General features: G+C 35.4%; 3 protein-coding genes across 3 annotated transcripts in view; 2 read left to right on the forward strand and 1 right to left on the reverse strand.

Moving 5' to 3' along the window:
• Window positions 1-13,651, reverse strand: part of stk32a (serine/threonine kinase 32A) — a 53,424-nt gene extending 39,773 nt beyond the window's left edge. The window contains exons 1-4 of the mRNA XM_052537461.1: window positions 13,424-13,651; window positions 12,124-12,264; window positions 6,429-6,484; window positions 5,857-6,008 (exon numbers count right to left, since the gene is read on the reverse strand). Coding sequence (XP_052393421.1) covers window positions 5,857-6,008; window positions 6,429-6,484; window positions 12,124-12,175 — 260 coding nt within the window. The 5' untranslated portion in view covers window positions 12,176-12,264; window positions 13,424-13,651. The remainder of the gene's footprint in view (window positions 1-5,856; window positions 6,009-6,428; window positions 6,485-12,123; window positions 12,265-13,423) is intronic.
• A 2,184-nt stretch (window positions 13,652-15,835) lies between these two features.
• zmp:0000001268 (CYTL1 domain-containing protein) lies at window positions 15,836-16,753 on the forward strand. The gene is made up of 4 exons (XM_052537998.1): window positions 15,836-15,985; window positions 16,057-16,101; window positions 16,380-16,526; window positions 16,655-16,753. Exons 1-4 carry the CDS (start codon window positions 15,836-15,838, stop codon window positions 16,751-16,753), a joined length of 441 nt encoding a protein of 146 aa, XP_052393958.1.
• Window positions 16,754-17,438: 685 nt separating this feature from the next.
• Window positions 17,439-23,054, forward strand: part of LOC127941512 (serine/threonine-protein kinase 10) — a 40,750-nt gene continuing 35,134 nt past the window's right edge. The window contains exon 1 of the mRNA XM_052536594.1: window positions 17,439-17,817. Within this exon, the coding sequence (XP_052392554.1) occupies window positions 17,659-17,817 (159 nt within the window). The 5' untranslated portion in view covers window positions 17,439-17,658. The remainder of the gene's footprint in view (window positions 17,818-23,054) is intronic.

The raw sequence follows: 23,054 nt of genomic DNA on the forward strand, positions 1-23,054 counted from the left end.
TGCACCAGCCTGTCTCATTCTGTTTTAATGGAGTCCTCATTTTCCATCACACGGTTTTCTCGCGTTCCCTTGCATTTTCTTGTTTCTTGTGTTTCTTGTTTTTCGACTGCTTTCCCTGTTATTGACCTCTAGCCTGTTTTGGATGAACTGTTTTCTTCAACCAGTTTATTGAATCGAACTGTCTGAAAGAACCAATTCACAGAAAAGAACGTCTCTGGTTACTACCGTAACCTCGTAACCCGGGGAATGAAAAGCGGCAATGCCGGTGAAACTGCAGTATAATACGGAGGTGCGCGCATCTCCGTAAGTGTGTTCAGCACTCGTGACTGCAGAGCATCCCACTCATTAGGGTCCCCGCAGTGGCCACACATGAAGATTCCACAGCTCGGGGCTGGGGTGCCATATCGTGCCGTTCGCCTGAGACAGCAGGTCCTTCCTGAGGGTGATTCGCCATGGGGGAGCCATAACTAACTCTCTCAGGACCGCAAACCAGGGCTGATTTGGCCAGTTCAGGGCCAAGAGTATGACTGACGCTCTCTCCTCCCTGATTTTGCACAACATTGCTAAACAATACGTCATAGCTGATTAAGTGATTAAGAAATCACTTAATCAGGATTGGAACCCTCTCAGAATTTATAATTAGACTCTACATCTATTAAAATATAAAGAATGCAGTGATGTTATTTTAGACAGCTAACATTAGAGCATTGTTGGTCACCATCAAAATAAATCAAAAGGAAGATATAGATATGAAGGGGTCTGTAGATATGGCTTTGGCCTATGGGACTGTTTTGCACTTTGTATCATTTGCCAAGCAAAACTTGACAGTTTTTCTTTTTCTTTTCTTTTTAGAAAAGTCACACAATTTGAGAAGCCATGCATATCTACCACATAAACAGAGCAGGAGGAGTCACAGACAGCTTGTTAGGAAATGAGCCAGAAGGATGTGTAGAAAAAGCCCTTAGTTGCAGAAAAGCAAGAGATGAGGGAAGAAAACATAATGGCGGAAACTAGATTGCTAGATTGCTCTCTTGATAAAATAAACAACTTTTGGATAACAATATTTTGCAACAGCAAGCATGTAAATGTATTTTATATTTCTGTCAGTAATGTTTAGTTCAGTCACTTTTGGTTTCAGTTTCATGGACTTTTAGTTTGTTCATAGTGAGTTTCCTTTTTCCTTTGTCCCAATAAGAATTTCTTGTCCAATGGTAATGTATTAATTTAGCTATTTCTATAGTATTGCTTGCTTCTTATGGGCATTTATTAATTTATACTTTTCTGTGTAAGTGAAATCTATTTTGACCTAATATACAAGAAAATGTGCGTACTGTTATAAATACACCTGAAGGGTTTCGTAATTCCTGTCCTCGTTAACATTTCTATATAAATTATAAATAATTTTATACAAAATTAATATGTCATTAAAATAAATATAATTTGGAATTTATAAAATATGTTTGGAAAAAAACAAATATCAGAACATCATCAGACTTGCCTAATCATGCACATGCTATAGTTTTAATCTATAGTTTTATGTGACTTATTTTAAGTTATAATTTTAAAAATATTGAAAATGTTACAGTAAAATAAATTTTATATTTTATTTTAAATTATATTTTATATTTTAAACAAAATCTAAGTTTTTTATATTTTATTTTTATTTTAGTTAATATTTATTCAATTTCAAGATATGAACATGTTTTTGGTTTGTTTTAGTTAATGATTAATATAATTAAGGATAATAACCCTGCCTGTGAGGCAAAAAAGGTTTAGAATTAAATAGCTTTTGTTTCTTGCATAGTCATTTTCATCTATGCTTGTCAAAAAAAAAAGGTTTTAACTGTGGCATGAATGTTTCATTCTCTAGTGATGCTCTGAGGGGGTTTGATTCGTATTTGAGGGCATCACTGAGATCCTGCAGTAACGCAGAAGAACACATCTAATAAATTACTGATGACAAGGAAAAGGCATGGCAAGTGCTTAAGATGCCACTGTGAGTTGTGTCACATTGATTTGAAACTGCTCTTTGATTGACAGGTTTTATTTGTCCGTTGACAATGCCTGCTCAGCGGCCCCTGTCAAAGAGGGACCAAATTACAGCGTGGTGCTGAGAAAGCGTAAGGTGTGAGCCCACTTGGTCAAGCTATACTTCCTGCAGAAGCACACTGCTGGCATAAGATTGATTCACCTTGAATGCATCTGGTTTCGAAGTGCTCATGACATAATGCAACATTATTTTGGAACATTAGAATACGTGTACACATGCATGCTTAAAAAAAGTGCAATGGCTTTGAGTTGAGAAAACTGCAGGATAAATGGTATTCTCTTGTTTTGGACACTCAGGCATCAGGAGAAGAGAATTCAACTTTCGACCACAAGCCTGATGTTCACAAGCAGAAGAGCTTCAGAACACACTCCATGTGAGACAGGAAAGCAGCCACTTTTCTTTGTTTCCATATATTAAAAAGGGTACAGTATCTGCAGCATTTTTTTAATTAAAGCTTTTAAAGGACCTGCTTTTTTATGACCTGCACAAATAAAATAAATACTGTATGTGCAGGGTCAGGAAATGTCCATGGTTACAAATTCAATGGTAAAATTACATGGTTTTTAATGGTTTTCAAACAAGTTTTATAGAATAAAATAAAATTGTATAATTTTAAAAAGAAAAGGGATGAGTCTAAAAAATTATTGCTTATAATATTAATTTAATAACATATATGTGACCCTAGAGCACTAGCCAAAAAAACATTGTAAGGGATTTTCAAATAGTTGTATCTCGGTCAAATATTGTCCGTTCCTAATAAACCATACATCAGTAGAAAGCTTATTGATTTGTTAGATTAGGTATAAATCTCAATTTCGAAGAATTTACACTTAAGACTGTTTTTGTGGTCCAGGGTCACATATATCTTACTGTCTTAATTGATATTTATAGGCTAGTGCAATAACCTTATGGTTCGGTCTCTGCATTGGTCTGAATAAAAACAGAATATTGGCTTATTGAAAATGCAAACTCATTATCTGCCAGCAGGTGGCGCTTTCAGAATGTATATTCTGTCACTTGCATTATCTGTTGTTGTTTATCAAAAATATTGTAGAATATCTACCATCCAGGAGTTTTAATTTTGACTGAAAACTCTTTAAAATACACCAAAACAACACAGAAAAATTATTAAAGTGATGAAAGGATGAAAGAGTTATTCTCAATACACTTCAAAATCACCATTTAAAACCAGGTGTAATGCTGCTGAGCCAGAGCATCCTACTGCTGCACATAAAATATTAATGTTTAGAACAGTGCAAAGAATACAAACCAACTATTAGAAACTTATACAAGAGTTCATGAGATGGGTTAAACATTTTGCGAATCAAATGCGAATCGTTGAATCTTACCATCCCCAATATTTACTGTATAAGTTTCTTTGCAAACACTTTAGTTTAGGGACCAATTCTTACTATTAACTAGTTGCTTATTAGCATGCATATTACTAGCATATTGACTGTTTATTAGTACTTATAAAGCATATATTAATGCCTTATTCTACATGAGTATATTTGAGAGCATATTTCCCTTAGTCTGAACCCATATCTAAACTAACAACTACCTTACTAACTATTAATAAGAAGCAGATTAGGAGTTTATTTCAGCAAAATTGATTAAGTTAAAAAAAAGTTAAAAAGTTAGTTAATGTGCTCCCCAAACTAAAGTCTGGCCATTTCTTTCTTCTGTTGAGCACCAAAGGAGCCGTTCTGAAGAATGTTGGAGACCAAAAAGTTACCGGTAGCCACTGACTTCCAAGTTTTGGAAAAAATTATGATTGAAGTCAATGGCTAACGTCACTTGTTTGGTTACCAGCATTCTTCAAAATATCGCACAAATCTGAGGGTGAGTAAATGACATATTTTTAATTTCACTGTCCCTTTTCTGTATGTAAGCGCTCTTTACTCCTTTTTAAAGTATCCATATCTTTTTTATTTCAGATTTTCATTGATATGATTTTTGTCAAAGAACTCTTACTGTATTAATTTTGTTCTTTGTCAATAGTTGCATGAAGAAGATTCCAGCTGCCCAAATTTCCCAGAGAAAGATTGAGTGAAACACTACAGCAGGATAGAGAGAGAGGAGTACAGTATCTTGAAGTCTCTCACATCTGACCTTGAGTGCCTCTTGCGGTCCAGCAGAACTCACACACATCCGCAGCACTGCAGGGGAACATGCACAGCACTCACCTCCGTCTCAATCCGACAGCACATTACCATTCCCCAGCTATTCCTCTCACATTAATCGTCACACAGCTATTATTTAGAAAAGGCTGTTTTCTCTTCTCTGCTGTGGGCATTTATGCTTATTATTACATTTGTTATTAAAAAAATGCACTGGTATTGATTTAATAATTTGCAGTGTAGTCATTCCTGCCTCACATACTGATGAAGATGAAGGTTTGTGTTCCAGTGTGCTTCAGTGAAGTCTGATAAAGAAAACAAGACGTGGGTCTTAATATTTGAAGCATTTTTTTGTGTAGTTGGGAATTGATTCTAAATTAGATTATGCAGCGTGCCGTAAAACCTGCGGTCTCGTACATTATTGGAAGATTTGCAGCAGTTTCAAAGTGAATGTCCAGTGAGTTGCTCTAAAACCTGTGTTCAGTACTTAACCAAGATATGTTTTTATTACGTTGCTTCAGGTATGTATTGCATCGTTTCAGAATTTAAATATGCAAAGTGATAGAAAAATATTTGCTGATACAACCTTGCTATTTTAACAGATTTTAGCTGTTCTGTTGAACTGCTTTGTCCCATATCCGACTCTAAATTTCATGCTTCATCTGTTACCAACTTTATGCACGTCTCCCAACATGCTGAAAGCTGAACTACTAAACTAGTTCTCGTGGCAAAATTTTCAGAACACAAAGACAAAATATTAGTTTGATTCAGAGTTACTATGTATCTTTAAATAAGCAGATGATGCAAACACTGCCTCAAATTGTACAGAAGTAGTAAACTAGACAAAAACATTTGTCAAGACAAAGATTGGCTCGAGTATTAGTTGTAAAACTTGAAGTACGAAACCATTTTAAACATGGTTATTGTAGTTACACCATTGTACTCACAGTTTAACCATGGTTTTGATACACTAATCAAAGTTTAACTATGGTATTTGTAGTAAAACTTAGGTTGTACAAATGGTAATCAATCCACCAAAAACATGGTTTGCAAACACATTTCAACACGTAGCAGGCATGTTTCTAGCATTAACAATGCCAACATGTTGCTAGTATGTTGTTAGCATATAACTAACATGATTAGCATGTTTTAGCACACTCTTAGCATGCTGCAAGCATGTTTCTAATCCTTTTTTAAATACCAAAGTACAAGGCCGTTTTATGTGTGTTTTTTTGATAAACGGTGATGAGCTCAGTGGAAAGGATTTAGAGGAAAATTATACTTTTTTTCCCCACTACGAGCAGATAGAAAATATAGTAAGAATGTTTGTGTATGCAATGTGCTTTTACACTTATTAGACAACTGAATAGTTAGCTTAGCAACATGCTAACATTAGAATCAACAGTGCTACTGTGTACTCAGTCTCTCATATACCAAATACCAAAGGACATCTACTTATGAACATGGTCAGAAATGAGTCGACTCAGTAGGTTTTGAGAAACATTTCTTTATAATTATTAGCCTTTGTCTCTTAATTGGTTACTTATGAATTGTTGAAACACTGCAAGGTTACCTGATTACATCATAAAAATTCAATAAATGCTCAGATTAATATTCAAGGTTATTTTGTGTATTATACTGCAGTTTGACTTAGTTTCAGCACTGATGAATCACTTAAAGACTCACCAGAAATTTACCAGGAACGGATGCTCTAGGTTCTGCATGATCTGGAGCTCTTTGAAGACATTGCGCACTTCATTACGCTCGACGCACTTGAGTTTGTTCATATACTTCATGGCATACATTTTCTTTGTGTCCTTTTTCTGGACGATGCACACCTGAAGAAAAAAAATGGTATGAGTTTTTCCCCCATTTAAGGAAAAGAGTAAATGAGTATTCAAATATTTTTGTCTGATTGGTGGATTGTTCTGAACAGCATCATGGGTAATGTAGTTTATTATAATTTTTTTCTGCCATTTCACTTGATTATTAATTTAAAAAAAAAATAATGCATAGATTCATTCAACAGAAGCATATGCCATGTATTAACAACTTCAGAGCTCACAGTAAGTCTGTTTTAAAAGGTTTATAAGTTATGTTTAAAAGTATTGTTTTGAACCATATTTAAGACCGACTGACACACTGTGACGCACAATGTTTTAAACACAATCAATGAAGGTCACTGATGACTCACTTTGGCCTCAGTGCCACCAGCTTTAATTTGTTTTGTTTTCTAGCAAACATAAATCAAAACTTACTTTGCCAAAACTGCCTTTACCAATGGCTCTCAAGATCTGAAAGTGGTCAAAGTTGACTGTGGGGAGACAATAAATATATTTTAGTGTACAGAATATTACACCAATGTAATATAACAGTTAGTGCATTACAAGATCATAATTTATTACTTCGGTAGGACACACACACACACACACACACACACACACACACACACACACATACACATACACACACTTTCTCTCTCTCTCTCTCTCTTACACACACACACACACACACACACACACACATACACACACACACACACACACACTCTCTCTCTCTCTTACACACACACACACACACACACACACAAAAGATGTCTCCACTGTTTTGGTTCACACAATGAAATTAAATGGAGTTCATAAATGTCAAGCACCACAAAGGACATAAAATATAACAATAACAGTATAACAGTAAACACATATTAGAGAACAGAACTGATTCAATCAATTTTCATTCCCAAGGACAATTACTCGAATGAGCAGCTGGCAGCAGTTTTACATTTCTTTGTGAAGTTGCTCATCTGATTTAAACTGATGTACAGTCCTCAGTATTAAAGGGGTCATATGATGAGATTTCAATTTTCTCCTTTGTTCTTGATACATGAAGAAGATCTGTTTAGTTTTAAAGACTAAAGTCTCAAATCCAAAGAGATATTCTTTATAAAGTTAAGACTCTGCCACGCCCCCTAAAACAGCTCGTTTAAACACGCCCCCACATCTCTACATCACTGTGTGGGAAGATTTGTGTAATGCGCCCAAATGCTGACGCAAAGAGAGAAGGAGTGGTTTCAGTAACACAGTTATTGTTGAAGCAGTCGTGTCAGAGAGATGTGTGTGTATCTAGGAGAAAGAAAAAGCACTTTATTTGTTCTTCTGAAAGTAGATGCATTTAGGAATCTTTAAGATTACTTACAACAGAACAGCAACACATTTAATGGACGACTGTTTCATGAACCTTGGAGAGGAGGTGATTCTGACTTTACTACGACAATCTGGTGCTTCTGACTGGAAGCATGTTAATTAGTTTAGGTATTTGCTATTGATTGTTCAAATGTGGAGATTTGCGCATGTAAGTGTGTGACAGAGAGAGAGAGAGAGAGAGAGAGAGAGAGAGAGAGAGAGAGAGAGAGAGAGGGAGAGAGGGAGAGGGTCACACAGTAATCGTCCGTGGCTTGTGTTCTGCAAACACATACGAGCTTCATCACTGTTTCTGTCACGACTCTGTTCCTCTTTCAGCTTGAACTGATGGTAAAACTAAATACATAATTAACGGTATTCACATTTATATTGAAAGATGAAGCTCATGATTATGGAAAGGGCCGTTACATTTCCAGGGAGTGCTTGTGGTATTCAGCCAATCACAATGCACTGGGTCAGTTAGCCAATCAGAGCAGACTGTGCTTGTCAGAAGGAGGATGCGTTTGAGAGAGGCGGGGCATAAAAGACCTGCAATAATATACAGTATTTGAAAAATAATGTGGTTTTTTTTAACGTTAAAGCATGTCAACATATTCTGTTACACCAAGTACACAAAATAATGATCTTTAAAAAAGCATCACATGACCCCTTTAATGCATGATGTGTTTGGTTTGGACCAGAAGACATTTGAGCAGAATCTCACTCCTCATCTAATGCAGATAAACTCATCGTCTGAGCTGTGAATGATCCGCATCTCGTTTCTCGTCTCTCACATCAGTTAAAGGCAGTCTAAAGAATGCTGTCAGCACCAATTACAGATGACGGACGCTACTCAGTGGTCACTCCCTCTGTTAGTCAAGGACCAGCGATGATCTTTATAGTTTTAAATCAGAAGTCTCAGCCTCAGACAGCATGCTCACAGTTTCTACAGATTTTCTGATGCAGTTTGCACAAAACTGAAGAGTTTTCTTAAAATGTCAAACTTACATCTAACTGGCACAAATTCTAGGAAATGCCAAAATACTCTAATTTATACTCCAGAGTCTTGAAAGTAGAAGCAAACAACACAAGGCATGAAGAAAGAACGTCATAGAGGTACTGTTAGGGTGAGTATATTAATTATTTGTTGAGCTTTAGTTTACACTGTGTCTAGTTGTGTGCCAACCTCAGTACTGAGTAATAGAAGTTGACTACATGGACATTACTAGAGAAATTACATAGTATGTAAATTCAGAACAGGACTGTAAAATAAAATGCTACAGTTTTTTATTTTTGTGAGAACTACACTCTTGCACCATTTTTAATTAATCAAAAGTATGTATGTTTATCAATGCTGCCAAATCGAATATATTCTATTAATAGCATCCAAAATAAAAGTTTGTTTACATAATATATGTGTGTATACTGTGTATATTTATCTGTATGTATAAATAGACACATTTAAGAAAAAAAAAAAAAAAAAAAAATATATATATATATATATATATATATATATATATATATATATATATATATATACAGTATATATATATGCATATTATGTATTACTGTGGAAACAGTGGATTTCTATGCAATGAAACGTACTTTAATGGGGACTGTCAGCAAATCTATAGTATATAAATAATTGAATTTATAAAGCATATCATAAATGTTTTTAGAAATATCTACAAATTGTTTACAAAAAAAAGTGTTACCAAAGGAACAGAAAATTAAAATGAAAACTCTTCCTTTTGTTTGGACATTTGAAGGAATGCAGTAATCTTTAAAATGTACATATTTATATTTCTTATTGTTTTCTATTGTATATACAGGTCCTTCTCAAAAAATTAGCATATAGTAATAAGGTCCATTATTTTCCATAAGGTAATGATAAAAATTAAACTTTCATATATTTTAGATTCATTGCACACCAACTGAAATATTTCAGGTCTTTTATTGTTTAAATACTGATGATTTTGGCATACAGCTCATGAAAACCCAAAATTCCTATCTCAAAAAATTAGCATATCATGAAAAGGTTCTCTAAACGAGCTATTAACCTAATCATCTGAATCAACTAATTAACTCTAAACACCTGCAAAAGATTCCTGAGGCTTTTAAAAACTCCCAGCCTGGTTCATTACTCAAAACCGCAATCATGGGTAAGACTGCCGACCTGACTGCTGTCCAGAAGGCCATCATTGACACCCTCAAGCGAGAGGGTAAGGCTGTTCCCAGAGTGCTGTATCAAGGCACCTCATGGGAAGTCTGTGGGAAGAAAAAATTGTGGCAAAAAACGCTGCACAACGAGAAGAGGTGACCGGACCCTGAGGAAGATTGTGGAGAAGGACCAATTCCAGACCTTGGAGAACCTGCTGAAGCAGTGGATTGAATCTGGAAATGGGCTACAGGTGCCACATTCCCCAGGTCAAGACACTTTTGAACCAGAAACAGCGGCAGAAGCGTCTGACCTGGGCTACAGAGAAGCAGCACTGGACTTTTGGACAAATTTTGCATGTCATTCGGAAATCAAGGTGCCAGAGTCTGGAGGAAGACTAGGGAGAAGGAAATGCCAAAATGCCTGAAGTCCAGTGTCAAGTACCCACAGTCAGTGATGGTCTGGGGTGCCATGTCAGCTGCTGGTGTTGGTCCACTGTGTTTTATCAAGGGCAGGGTCAATGCAGCTAGCTATCAGGAGATTTTGGAGCACTTCATGCTTCCATCTGCTGAAAAGCTTTATGGAGATGAAGATTTTGTTTTTCAGCACGACCTGGCACCTGCTCACAGTGCTAAAGCCACTGGTAAATGGTTTACTGACCATGGTAATACTGTGCTCTCCTGACCTGAACCCCATAGAGAATCTGTGGGATATTGTGAAGAGAAAGAGACGCAAGACCCATCACTCTGGATGAGCTTAAGGCCGCTATCGAAGCATCCTGGGCCTCCATAACACCTCAGCAGTGCCACAGGCTGATTGCCTCCATCCCACGCCGCATTGAAGCAGTCATTTCTGCAAAAGGATTCCCCACCAAGTATTGAGTGCATAACTGAACATAATTATTTGAAGCTTTACTTTTTTTGTATTAAAAACACTTTTCTTTTATTGGTCGGATGAAATATGCTAATTTTTTTAGACAGGCATTTTGGGTTTTCATGAGCTGTATGCCAAAATCATCAGTATTAAAACAATAAAAGACCTGAAATATTTCAGTTGGTGTGCAATGAATCTAAAATATATGAAAGTTTAATTTTTACCATTACATTATGGAAAATAATGAACTTTATCACAATATGCAAATATTTTGAGAAGGACCTGTATTTAACATATATTTAACGTATACAAATTATTGAATTATGATCTGAGGAAAGCTTGTTTTGTGAGTGCAAAAATGTCACAGTTTTCATCAAATAAAGATAAAATCACAATAAATGGTACTTTTAAAGATCTCTGCATTGATGAAACTCCAAAGCCCAAATGCCGAGCTATTTAAATGTAGAGCTATTTTAAAAAGTAAAGGTACATTTGAGGGTCATGTTTTGTCCCATATCTGAAGAATCGGTGACCCATCGAGTTTGGGCAAACGATCTAGGACAGCCACTTAGAGAACGCTGACACCCTTTTTCTCAGTGACTTCCAGAGGGTCATAAGCATGTCCTAAATAGTCAATGCCCCATCTCTAACGGGAAGCACCTACCACAAAGTCAATAACAGTTACCAGATTAAAGCTAGAAAACAATTAGATGTTGCCTGAAGATCTCAAACTCTTAATAAAGAGTTAAACATGCTCTCGCTCCACAGGAGAGATCTTTTTCTCTCCATCAGTGTTTCTTGATGAGGACACAAGTGAAACCTTGAGACATGCACACACACACACACACACACACACACACACAAAGGTCTATTGGAATCTGACCTGTAAATTTAAGGCCCACCTCCACACACAGACAGATTTATGAGAACCTCAATAAATGACTTTCTGCAGTCAACAGCTATGGATCTTGTTGTATGGGTTTACTTTGGAAAAATCCTGTTTGAAAGTGAGCAATCTCATATATTCTCAAAGCAAAACATTGTCGTTGACTGCTCTGTCAGACTCAGAATTATAAATTAAACCAGCTTACATTAAAACATTTGTGACTGTAAGTGGTTACAATACACAATTTTACAAAGGGGGAGATTATCACTTTAAATGTTATTGTCTTTCTTCCACTAAAAGCACTTTGAGAAGACACTTTTCTACCACGGTCTGTCTGTTTAATGCACAGCTAGTTCCAGTCAGTTTAATCACTGTTCTGTATCAATGCACCCTGCTCTACATTAAAACCATTTAATGCACACCTCATTTAATCACTTAATGCACAGCTAGCAGTGGCTTATCTTATAAATACTATAATAAATGTTGCTTTTTATCCTTTTTAGAGGTTGACAGTCCCTTATCACTGTATCCTTTCATTATACGGCATTCATAGAGTTTTTGAACAACATGGGGAAAGTAAATGATTTCAGAATTGAATTTCTAGATAGTCCTCCCCCAAACTTATGCTATTGGGATGCTCAAGTGAATCAGTTTCCGTATTTTAACATTCAAGAAGTGACGCTTTATTCACACTATCCACCCATGTTTAAATAAAGCATCCTAACATTTAGAAATAAAGAGAGGAGGTTACATGAAAAGTCATAAAGTAGTTCATTTATTAATGTGTTGTGAGTTTGGCTCCTCTATCCAACTATAGGAACGGGAACAGCTTGTTTTTTTCTTTGCAGTAACACACTTACCCTCCTCTGGGTCATCGGTGACCGATGTCCTGCTGGACTGACCGAGTCCCATGACTTCTGAAGAGGTGATGATCTCCGGTTTAATACAGAAACATCCCCTGCGTTCGTTAATAAGGATATATTCCTCTGTTGAAGAACGACCTGTGGACAGAGAGGAGTGTGAGGGTAATGCAAATCAAATATTGTCACTCTTTAAACGATAGTGATTTGTATTACATGCATAACATGTTCTGGTGCTCACTTGGGCTGAAGTCCAATTACACAAAGGCTTGTTTTCTCTAGCAGTGGTTTTGTATTGTAAGAAGAGGTAACCTTGTTACTTTAAAGAGCAATACTTAACTCATTCAACGATAAAAACTCGTTTTGTTGGTATAAATTCATGTACCGATTCGGGTTGATTCAGTGATGCTAATTTTATATATAAATATATAAAACCAGTAAATTTAATTTGCTAACATTTTCTGTTTTCAGTGTCAAAATCTGTCTTAGGCTACAATAAATGTTGCCCAAATGCTTTGCTGTATTTGTTAGATAAGCGAGTGAACACAATGCTTTCATGATATCACGTATAATGAAATAAGCACTGCTGCTTGAAAGTTTGTGAACCCTTCAGAATTTTTTCAAAAGATTATATATATATATATATATATATATATATATATAGTGGAATGAAAGGTTCAATTCTATTCAGAGCAAGCTGTCACATGGTTAATGTTATTGTTGTTGTTAAAAGAGTTCATTCATTCATATCTACTCGATAAAAGAGATTCAAGAGAGATCTTTTTTGCATCCACACAAGAAATTTGACACCGTGAATTATGTTGTCACACTGTAGGGTGTGGTAAGGTATAATTATCTCTATTAATTAACTATTAAGCAACTTTTGCCTCAATAAACTCTTAAGCTGCTGCTTATTAATAGTTAGTAAGGTAGTTGTTGAGTTTAGATGTGGGATCTAAAATATGCTCATGCACAATAAAGCATAAATATGTGCTCAGTACTAATAAACAGTCAATATGCATGCAAGTAAATCTTGAGAATTGGTCTTTAAAATAAAGTGACCAAATATTCATTGCATAAAAAGTGCGACAACCTGCCCCTTAAAATACTTTAAAATTGTACTAACTAGGACAGTGTGCAAGTCATACTTGATTATGTACATGTAGTTCACTGGTAATTACTCTACGCTAATACAGCTACACAGAAGAGTAATGTAAAGTCCAGAGACAGCAGAGAGTGCCCGGAATACGTGAGGAGAATAGACCTGTAGCTGTGAAATCATCAGAAATCATACACTTACCGCTTTATATGTCAGGAGGATTGAAATGATCGACTGGACGAATAACAGCAGAGCTCATGAAAGCGACCGAGACAGACGAGACCGCAGTGGAAAGACGAGACTATCCCGCACAACTTCTCCAGTCACCGCAATGCTGTGAGAAGATCCTTGCAGAGCCGGAGTCAATGACACACTGATGCAGAACACGCGCGCATGCTGCTCCACACACACACACACACACACTCACACACACACCCGAGAGCCGATCCCGGAGCAGTGCGTGATGAGAGAGAGAGAGAGAGAGCTGTGTCCTCAACTGTTGAATAAAAGCAGCATCATGCGTCTGGTGCAGATCTGAGGAGGATGATGATGAGGATGATGATGATGATGATGATGATGGTGGTGGTGAAGTGTCCCTCTGGTGGGGAGGATCGTTTATTCATCCAGAGCGTGGTTCAAGCAGTGTATGGAAGTACGCAATATATTCTCCCCGGAGCCATTTATTAATTTATTCAAGAATAATTTTTTAATGCATTTTAAACGGTGACATCATCTATCGTCATTTCTTACAAACCATTTAAAAAAATAATGTATTATTAATAACAAACTAAAAAATTAACTTTTGTCAATATGGTGTAGCTAACCATGCAGAAAGCAATTTGCGACATTAAAACCATACATATATAGCCTATATATATTCATATTATGTCATTACGTCTCTTAAAATTATCTGATTATTTGACCTTTTATGGCAAGTTCAGTTTCAGTCGCCAAATCAAATATTTTTCTATTTTTTAAGGGTTGAGGGTATATTTAAAATGTAAAAGTATGCTTTAGCATGGAAAAAAGATATTTACAGAGTGACTGTAGAAAAGAAAATAACAGAACTAAACAGAACAGAACAGAACAGATGCAGATCAAATGTAAGTCAATGAATGACAAGGTCATATGAAATTTCACAGATATTTTCTTATGTTTTTTTTTTCTTCTTTAGACATACGAGACTGTAATGAATTTGCTCTGGGTCATCAGTCTCGGAAGTGAAATCCTGTTTAGGAGGTCAGAGCAATAGGATCTCTCAAAATCCGGCCAAATGCCCATTACTCTCTTGGCACAGCAGAGTACTTCACGAGATTGGATGCCTCGTGCACACACAGCTCTTTTACAAACACACCAGTCACCTTTCCCTGGTCACATATACAACACCTTTCATCTTCACTGATGAGCGTTGTCTTTGTTAAATGACAGAAGAGAGGTTTATTCAGGAGGTTCTAGCGCGTGAGTGAAGGTCACGCCACTGAATGACGAGCGATGCGCTGCTGCTGACGTCATGCTGCCATCTAGAGGCACACAACTCAACTTCACCCGCATCTTATTTAGTTGCATGCTTAGTTACACACATACTGTACGGTACTTTTTCACAATTAAAATGTGTTTCTCAGTAGAACTTAAGTCAGGATGATTATATTTGACGTTTCAATCATATTTAGATGGTTTAGATATCTTTATCACTCATTGTGTGTGATCAGTCATATGAATTGCTTCAGGTACAAGACATTTTTACAGTTCAGTTGTTTTCTTAATAAGCTTTTCAGCTCTCCTCATACACGCAGAAAACACTCTGTAGCTCTCTGAATGTAGTGCTGCGGTAGACAACTTTATTTTTAGGAAAATCTTTTGCTGCAAAACCCTTGTTAAAAGAAAGCATGCTTCACTGAATCTGCACCTGTACTGTGCTTCAAATGTGAAAATTGTATTTACAAACAATCAGATTGTAGATAATAGAATATAAATTAAATAAAGGCCACTTAAGTGCACTTAAAGCAACTTTTAGAAGTGCACTTTGTAATAATGTCTAATTAGAAGTTTTATTTTAAAGAACATTTTAAATCATTACGTTTTGACATTTTAAGTATTAAGTACACTTATGCAAATGAAAAGTCCTTCATTATAATTAGAACTACAGTGTTGTTTGATATTACATTTATAAAATACATATTTTAATGTACTAAACTGTAACTTCTTCACTGCAAAGAAATGTTTCAACCTAAAAAAGTAAGTGTTCATGCTGCCTTTAAGTTTTAAGGTTAGTCAACTCAAAAATAGCATTTCACACTAACTATAAGCTTAACATTCGAAGTTGAAACAAGTGGAATTATTATAATTTTTTTTAAATTGTGAATGTATTTGTTTATTTCCTGGATTAAAATGCACACATTTCATTTCAAATTATGCTTTTTGTGCAAAACATTTTTCCGTGGCATATTCTGACCAGGCTTGGCCGAGCGGCCACAAGTAATAGCGTTTTCATATCTGATGGGAATTCCAGCCTAATTGACTCATATATCTTGTCATCTCCTGTAATGAACACAAGCTGTATGAATGTGCGGCGGTGTATAAATGCATCAGTGCTCTTCACAGACAGCAGACAGCATGCTAGCGTCCACACTGCTGCTTGTGCTGGCGATGCCCATGATTTGGGCTCAGCCCTACCCCATCCCTCCGACCTGCTACACCAAAGTGCTGAACATGGGTAAAGAGATCACCCAAAGAGCGGCCCAAATCAAGACTGACCACGACACTGTAAGTCTAAAATAACTGAACTGAGGTACAGCAATGAGCCTTGGTGTTTGATACAGTGCTTTATGTTGCAGTCCAGATGCACAGCTCACCTGCCCGACCTCTACATCGATGTTCATGTGAGTACAGTACCTGACCTTAAGAGACGAAGCTTGCCTGTAATGTCAAATCATGTTTCAGTGAAAAGGCTGGAAGATTTTTAACTGCTTTCAAATATTAGTGATTCTCATGAAGAATGAGATTTTACCTTTAAGAGCAAATAAGTAAAATATGTGAGAAAAATTATGCATTTTCTTGACACTTCATGGTAATGTTTTTATGACAGTTATGAGCTCATTCCTCTCACCTCCAGAGTCAGTTGTGTTGTGTTGTCATGCATGTTTCTCTGTGATGACAGAACGCTTGTGTGATGTCCACTATGAACTCGTATCTGTCTCTGCTGAGCGGTCTGAGAGAACGGAGATGTGCGTACACCAGGAAAGTGCAGAATCTAGCTGCTGTGACCAGACAACTCTATTTCATCATGTCACAAAAATGTCACGGGGTAGATCAAAAGTCTGTTTTGCATTTCTGGTCATTTTCATTTTAGATGTTATTTATTTATTTATTTATTTTCAGTAGCATAATTTTAAGCTTTTGCTTGTGTGTGTTTTAATTGGGTGTCTGTTTCAGGACTTGGTTTTCACTCGTGATAACTGTGAAGCGTTACATCACAGAGGATGGAGAGGCTGGGATCACTGCAGACATCACCGGACTGAGACTCGAGAATGATTAAAATGAGATCATAAATAGTGGTTACTCATCAGATCTTATTCATAATCAATAGCTTTAAAGAGCATAATTATAATTTATTATGATAACATTATCATATAATGTTATCATAGAATATATGTATTTAAGAATTACGTTTTATTGCATTTTTGAAAAATACAAATTATATATATATATATATATGTATATATATATATATATATATATATATATATATATATATATATATATATATATATGAATCCAAGCTTTTGAATGTTAGAGTGTGTAATGTTACAGTAACTTTTTATTTCATACAAATGCTGATCTTTGTATCTTTCTATTAATCAAAGAAGTGTTGTTTACATTTTTGTCTACTATTGACGTGTTTTCCGTCCTCTAAAAAAACTACAAATTGTTCCACATATTACCACTAGGTGGGGGTTGTGTGCAACAGTATTTTTTATTTACTCAGATATTTGTTCTGTTCCTTGTTTTTTTTTTCTTTGTCTTTTTTCTTTTTAATCTGTGCGTCTTGACTAACTTATTAAATTATAATTGTTAAATACAAAATTAAAATTCATTAAGATGGTCTGTTCAATTACTCGCAGCTCCTGTAGTTCCGATGACGCATAAATAGGCTTTAAAACTACAAATCCCATGATCGCTTGGTTCCGTGGAGTGGGCGTGGCCCTGTGTCTCGACTCACAGCAGTAGTGAGTGAACAGGTGAACACGAGAGCTTCAGACGCCTGCTCGTGAATGGAGTGGAATCAGTCCATCACAGTTTGATGGTTTTTATTTTGTTATTTTTTTAATGATGAATGTGTCTCCTTCCGCGGAGGCTTACTTCAGCTTACTCGCTTTTGTTTTTTTCTGAAGTCAACTGTTTTTTAGTATTTGAGTCTGTTGTCTGTTTTATTTAATATGGCTTTTGCAAAATTCAGCAAGATCCTCCGTCTTCCTACAATTGACGTGAAGAAGAAAACCAAACAATACGAGCACGTTCATCGGGATGTAAATCCTAGCGACATTTGGGAAATTATCGGGGAACTGGGCGATGGTGCTTTCGGCAAAGTTTATAAGGTGAGTTCAGACCGTAATAAACCTGTGGGACAACGAAACGAAACTAAGACTTCTACCATGGTAAAGGATTTGGTCATTAATATTAACTTGGTCATGTTGACGTTGCAGTCTATTTTAATTTGAATATTTAATATTCATAAGTCAGGCCTCTACCTGATTCGCTGCCGCTTACCCGTAAGCGGTCTTTCAGCCAATCAGTGAGGCCTTCTTGGTGAACGTCATTATGCGCAATTAATATTCATAGGCTAAGCCTTGCTTGTAGTAGGATTTAAAAAGTTTTAATAATTGGCAACCTGTTTGGTTATGACAGTTAGAATTCATATAATATTTACAAATACAAAGAATTGTGTTCTTATTGACACTTATGTACACACTTTGATGCATTTTTAAATTGTTTTTAAATACACATGCACTATACAAATGATTAATCTTTTCTTAGAATTCTTTATTTACATTTATAAACTGTGTTAATTTAAATAATAATAAAAGAACTAAAACCTATGCGCCACTCAAGAGCTAACACTGAATGGATCACAGTGCAGCTCAGTATTTCATGTAATAACATGCTGGTGAGATGCATTGAAGTGGCATGAAGTAATGCACCGCTCAGGGTGTTGCTAGCCTCAAGGAACATATCTACCATGACTAACTGTTTAAATAAACTAACCTAACTGTGGTTAGTGACACTGAGCCTCTGAGATATCCTGACAGTTCACATGCGTTCAGCCCGGGGCCCTCAGGGGCCACTGAGAGTCACTGTGGAGGAAGATACTGGAATGTGCTGCAGTTTCGGTAGGCGGAGAGGAACCCTGCAGTAGCAAACGCTGAATTTGTCTTTTGTCCCCAAACTCTGTGTCCTGAACTGTGGGGCCCCATGAGATCCAGGGTCTCGCCCTCAGAAACCAGGCTGACAGGGGTTAAACACAATCTTGACAAAGACCGCTTTCACAGTGGAGGAAAACTGCAATATTACATTAAAACATGCTCTGGTCATTTCTCCACCCAGAATACTAAAACAAAATTGGATCAATTAATCTAAGCTTATTTTTGAGACCATAAAGTTTGTAAAAGTAAATATTTTTAGCATGCATCTCTGAGCATGTTTGCAGTGCGTCAACACATTTTTCTTTGAAATTCTCTGAAATAATCATCTCCCAGTTGTAATTTTCATTAGACTCTCATTTATTTTTATGCTCCAATACAATATTTTTTTTTTTGTTTATATCTGCAAAGTTTATTTTTTTTTTATCTCTAAATACATTTGCATATATAATTGTAAAATGTAAATACATATTTAATGCTGGAAGCACTTTTTAGTGTAAAACATTACCAGACGATCATTGATCGTTTACAAACAGTGTGCTTTTTTACAGTAATGAAAATGCATTTTAATTTTTAGCGAATGGAGCTCCAAATTAATATTAAATAATTCTAAAATGTCCTTTATGGCTTATGGCTGCCATCATGATGTTTTCAAGATCGGGGGACATTTAGGAAATATTAATAAGTATAATAAGTATATTAATCAATATTAATTTTGATAAAAATATGTAAACATCTGCAAGTTATTAACATAACACCACAGATGCTAATAAAGTGCGACACATAAAATTGTCCGACATTAAGCTAACTTTAAGAAAATGAATAAGAGAGAATGTGCTCTCAATGCACCCCTCAGATCATCCAGCACCTGCAGTGACCTTTACACACAGGAAGTAGTCTAAACAGACTTCCCCCTTTTCTTAAAGGGGCAAAATCCATTGTGGTAACACCACAGACATGAATTTGGGGGACAGAACTTTTTTCTTTAATATAACAAAATATGTATTTTTTTTAAAACAATTTAATAAAATTTTACATTTTAAATAAAATCTATATTCACATTATAACCACTTTATTTGTGTTAAAAATGTTATATTGTTGCAATTACATTCCATGATACCAGGTATGACGGGAACATGCATATTTTGTTACAAATGCAATCTCCCAAACTCAATTAAATACTTACTTTAAAACTAAAAGTTAACAATTAATAGCGCACAAATTGTTTTAACCCTATAGAATATAAACATGTAAACTTTTTAGAATTTATTGGTATTTATTGGTATTTAACGTTTATTTCAACTGTAGTAAAGTAGAGGGACAAACCATTTGCCACCACAATTAAAGAATGACCCATAAAATAAATGTATAATATGAAATAAAATGTAAAAATCAGTTGTGCGCACAGACACTGCGTGCCACTGAAGGAAGTGTTGTTCTGGAAAAAGGAAATATGAGCGAGTTATGAATGAGTGATTGTGTAATGAGAACAGAACATGAGTCTAATATTGTGCAATGTGCTTTCCTTTACAAATGAAAACGCTAAGAACAATTCGATATCTTGATGATCTGCTCCTGCTTTATTAGTTCAATAACAGAAAGGTCATCACCTTTAGTGTTGATCGTTTCTTCTGGACGTGTCGATACACGTGGATCTGTGAAACAACATCCTGTGAACATGAACAGGGCTTTTCTCTCTACACACATTTGAGGTTTAGACAATGTTACTTCCTTATTACTGGAGCAAAACAAATGACAATACATTTTTTTTAAAAGTTAGTGTAATCAGTGTAACTTATAACCACAAAATAATGATTCATAACCATGCATTTGATCAAAAAAGTGTTTAAAGATTAACATTTTAGTCTAAAAATATTGGTATTTCTGACCTCTCGCTCATAGTTTTGATTAGAATATATATGACCTGGAGCACAAAACCAGTGATAATTGTCAATTTGTGTTTTATAAATAATCTGAAAGCTGAATAAATCATCTCTCCATTGATGTGTGGTTTGTCAGGAGGATAATATTTGTCTGAGATGCAACTATTTGATAATCTGGAATCTGAGGGAGCAAAAAAATTTAAATGTTGAGAAAATCCTCTTTAAAGTTGTTCAAATGAAGCTCTTAGCAATGCACATTACTAATCAAACATTAAGTTTTGATATATTTACGGTAGGAGATTTACAAAATATCTTTATGGAACATGATCTTTAATTAATATCCTAATGATTTTTTGGCATAAAAGAAAAATCGATCATTTTGACCCATACAGTGTATTGTTGTGTATTGGTATAAATACACCTGTGAGACTGATGATTGCATGTGCTCCAGGGACACATACATGTTATATACAGTCTAGCTGCAAAATAACTTCTAGCTTAAACCAAATCCGAAAATTCTGCATTTTCTTGTTTTACACGTTTAAGGAAGTGTGTTTTTCCATAAACAAAATAATATCACATTTCAGACACAATATGGCCATGTATTTTGCTTTTACTTTTGCAAGACATCATTTGTCATCTGTTTTCTGTACTTCAGGTTTGAAGATGCATTCGTGATGTCTTTAACAATGCACTAAAAATATTTAGGTCTATTTATAACGTTTAAATCGGGTGGAAATTTAAAGTAATTGCAAAAATTTAAATTCCACGTGAAATCTGGCCACGATTCGACTGAATCCATTTCAGATATTTCAAAGTGTTTCATCAAAAATATGTTTAAGATATTACTTTTTAAATTTTAAGTCTCAATTTAATATTTATGTATTTGAACTGCATATCTATTTAACATAAACTAATTAACTTAATGTGATAATAATCCAAATGAATCTTGTATTTGAAAAATGTATTTGAATCTTGAATCGCACCAAAATAATAATCAAGTTTCAGATGCGTCATTTGATTTAGGAAAGCGTTCAGATGTTTGCAAATGTTTCCAGCCCATTTAATCTTTATAATCCCAGTGTGTTCATTTCTCCTGGAGCTGGTCGTGGTCCAGCTGGACTCCTTCTCTGATGGGATTTTGAAGAGGACTCCTCCTGTTTTCTCCTGTTGGTTAATGCTGAGTAGTTGAGTGATGGTTAATTATTGAAGGAGAACATGTGGAGGCACGAGGCTCTTACTGTGAGGATCCTGTAGATCACGAGAGCTGGGCTAATCACCAGCGTTCAGTGCTGCTGGCTTCAGGAAGATAAGAGCGACTGGGTGCACGAGAGCATATTCTACATGTTAGATTAACTGCATCATCATACACACTTAAAGATCTGGTTTAAACCTCTTTTAGTTGTAGTTTTGCAATTGCCACCCAATTCATTGAAACCATTTAAGCCACTGAGTGAACTTGAAGAGATAATCACACAGACTAGTATTTCTTTTGGTCATTCGCCCTATTCTTAATAATAAACTCAAGATAATGACAATGAGTCCAAAGCTTAGCTTTTGTCTAAAGCTAATATTGTTTAAGGCACAAGGTTACTCCAATTATTTTTGTAAGAATAAAAGATTAATAACTTTACACTGATCCAACAGTTGTTGTTTTTTTATTTATTATTATTTTAAATTCTCATTTGGGGCAATCAGTTACCACAGTCTTTTTTTTAGGTTGTAAATGAAATAAAGATTAGCTTTCTACTTGAATATTGTAAATGGGATTAAATTACTTTCCTTTTTATTATTATTTGTGAAATTTACTAGCACAGAAATCAATCAGTTATGTTTGTTGCAAAGACAAATAGCTTGAAATTTATGACTGAAATTATGATTAAAAATCTGGTTCTGTCAGAAATGTTATTCTGAATTGAGATCAATTCAATTATTTTTGTTGATTGCGAAGTCCTCTGTGACCGTACTTTTTTAATAATCCCCACACATTTTAATTTTCTCCATTGGTTTGATACTTTTGGCTCGTGCCAAGTAGTTATTAATCACGTCAACAACTTAATCTTGATGTGATTTCCTTAAAAAATGTAATGGAAATTATTCACACCCACAAATTTTGATTTACATAGAAATAAAATGTCTTGCAACAATTTTTTTTTTTTTTAGGAAACTACATTTTTTAAAAGCTCTTGGCCTACTTTTATAATCAGGAGTTCTACATCAAACATTAAAGCTGTACATGTACTGTATTGGTTTGCTTTGCTATATTATTATAGTCAGTGGGTGTTTTCCTCGTTCAAACTTTTGCTCAAGGAAGTAGAGATTAATTAACGTAGTAAACAATGTGTTTTGCTGTCGTCATTAACAAGGCTAATGCATGGTTTCCAAGAATAGCTCAGAGTAGAAACTTTTCATAATTTCATAACCCTACACCAATTTATACATCATCTGAAAGCTGAATAAACCATCTCTCCTTTGATGTGTGGTTTGTTCGGAGGACAATATTTGTCTGAGATGCAACTATTTGAAAATCTG

This window comes from Carassius gibelio, chromosome A21 (assembly GCF_023724105.1).
Source record: "Carassius gibelio isolate Cgi1373 ecotype wild population from Czech Republic chromosome A21, carGib1.2-hapl.c, whole genome shotgun sequence".
Taxonomy (NCBI): Eukaryota; Metazoa; Chordata; class Actinopteri; order Cypriniformes; family Cyprinidae; genus Carassius; species Carassius gibelio.

Excerpts from the sequence above, each read along its gene's own strand:
- zmp:0000001268 (XM_052537998.1), top strand. The coding sequence starts at position 15,836 with ATGCTAGCGTCCACACTGCTGCTTGTGCTGGCGATGCCCATGATTTGG. Across the intron at positions 15,986-16,056 it reads TCAAGACTGACCACGACACT|TCCAGATGCACAGCTCACCT; the intron begins GTAAGTCTAAAA and ends TTTATGTTGCAG. Across the intron at positions 16,527-16,654 it reads TGTCACAAAAATGTCACGGG|GACTTGGTTTTCACTCGTGA; the intron begins GTAGATCAAAAG and ends TGTCTGTTTCAG.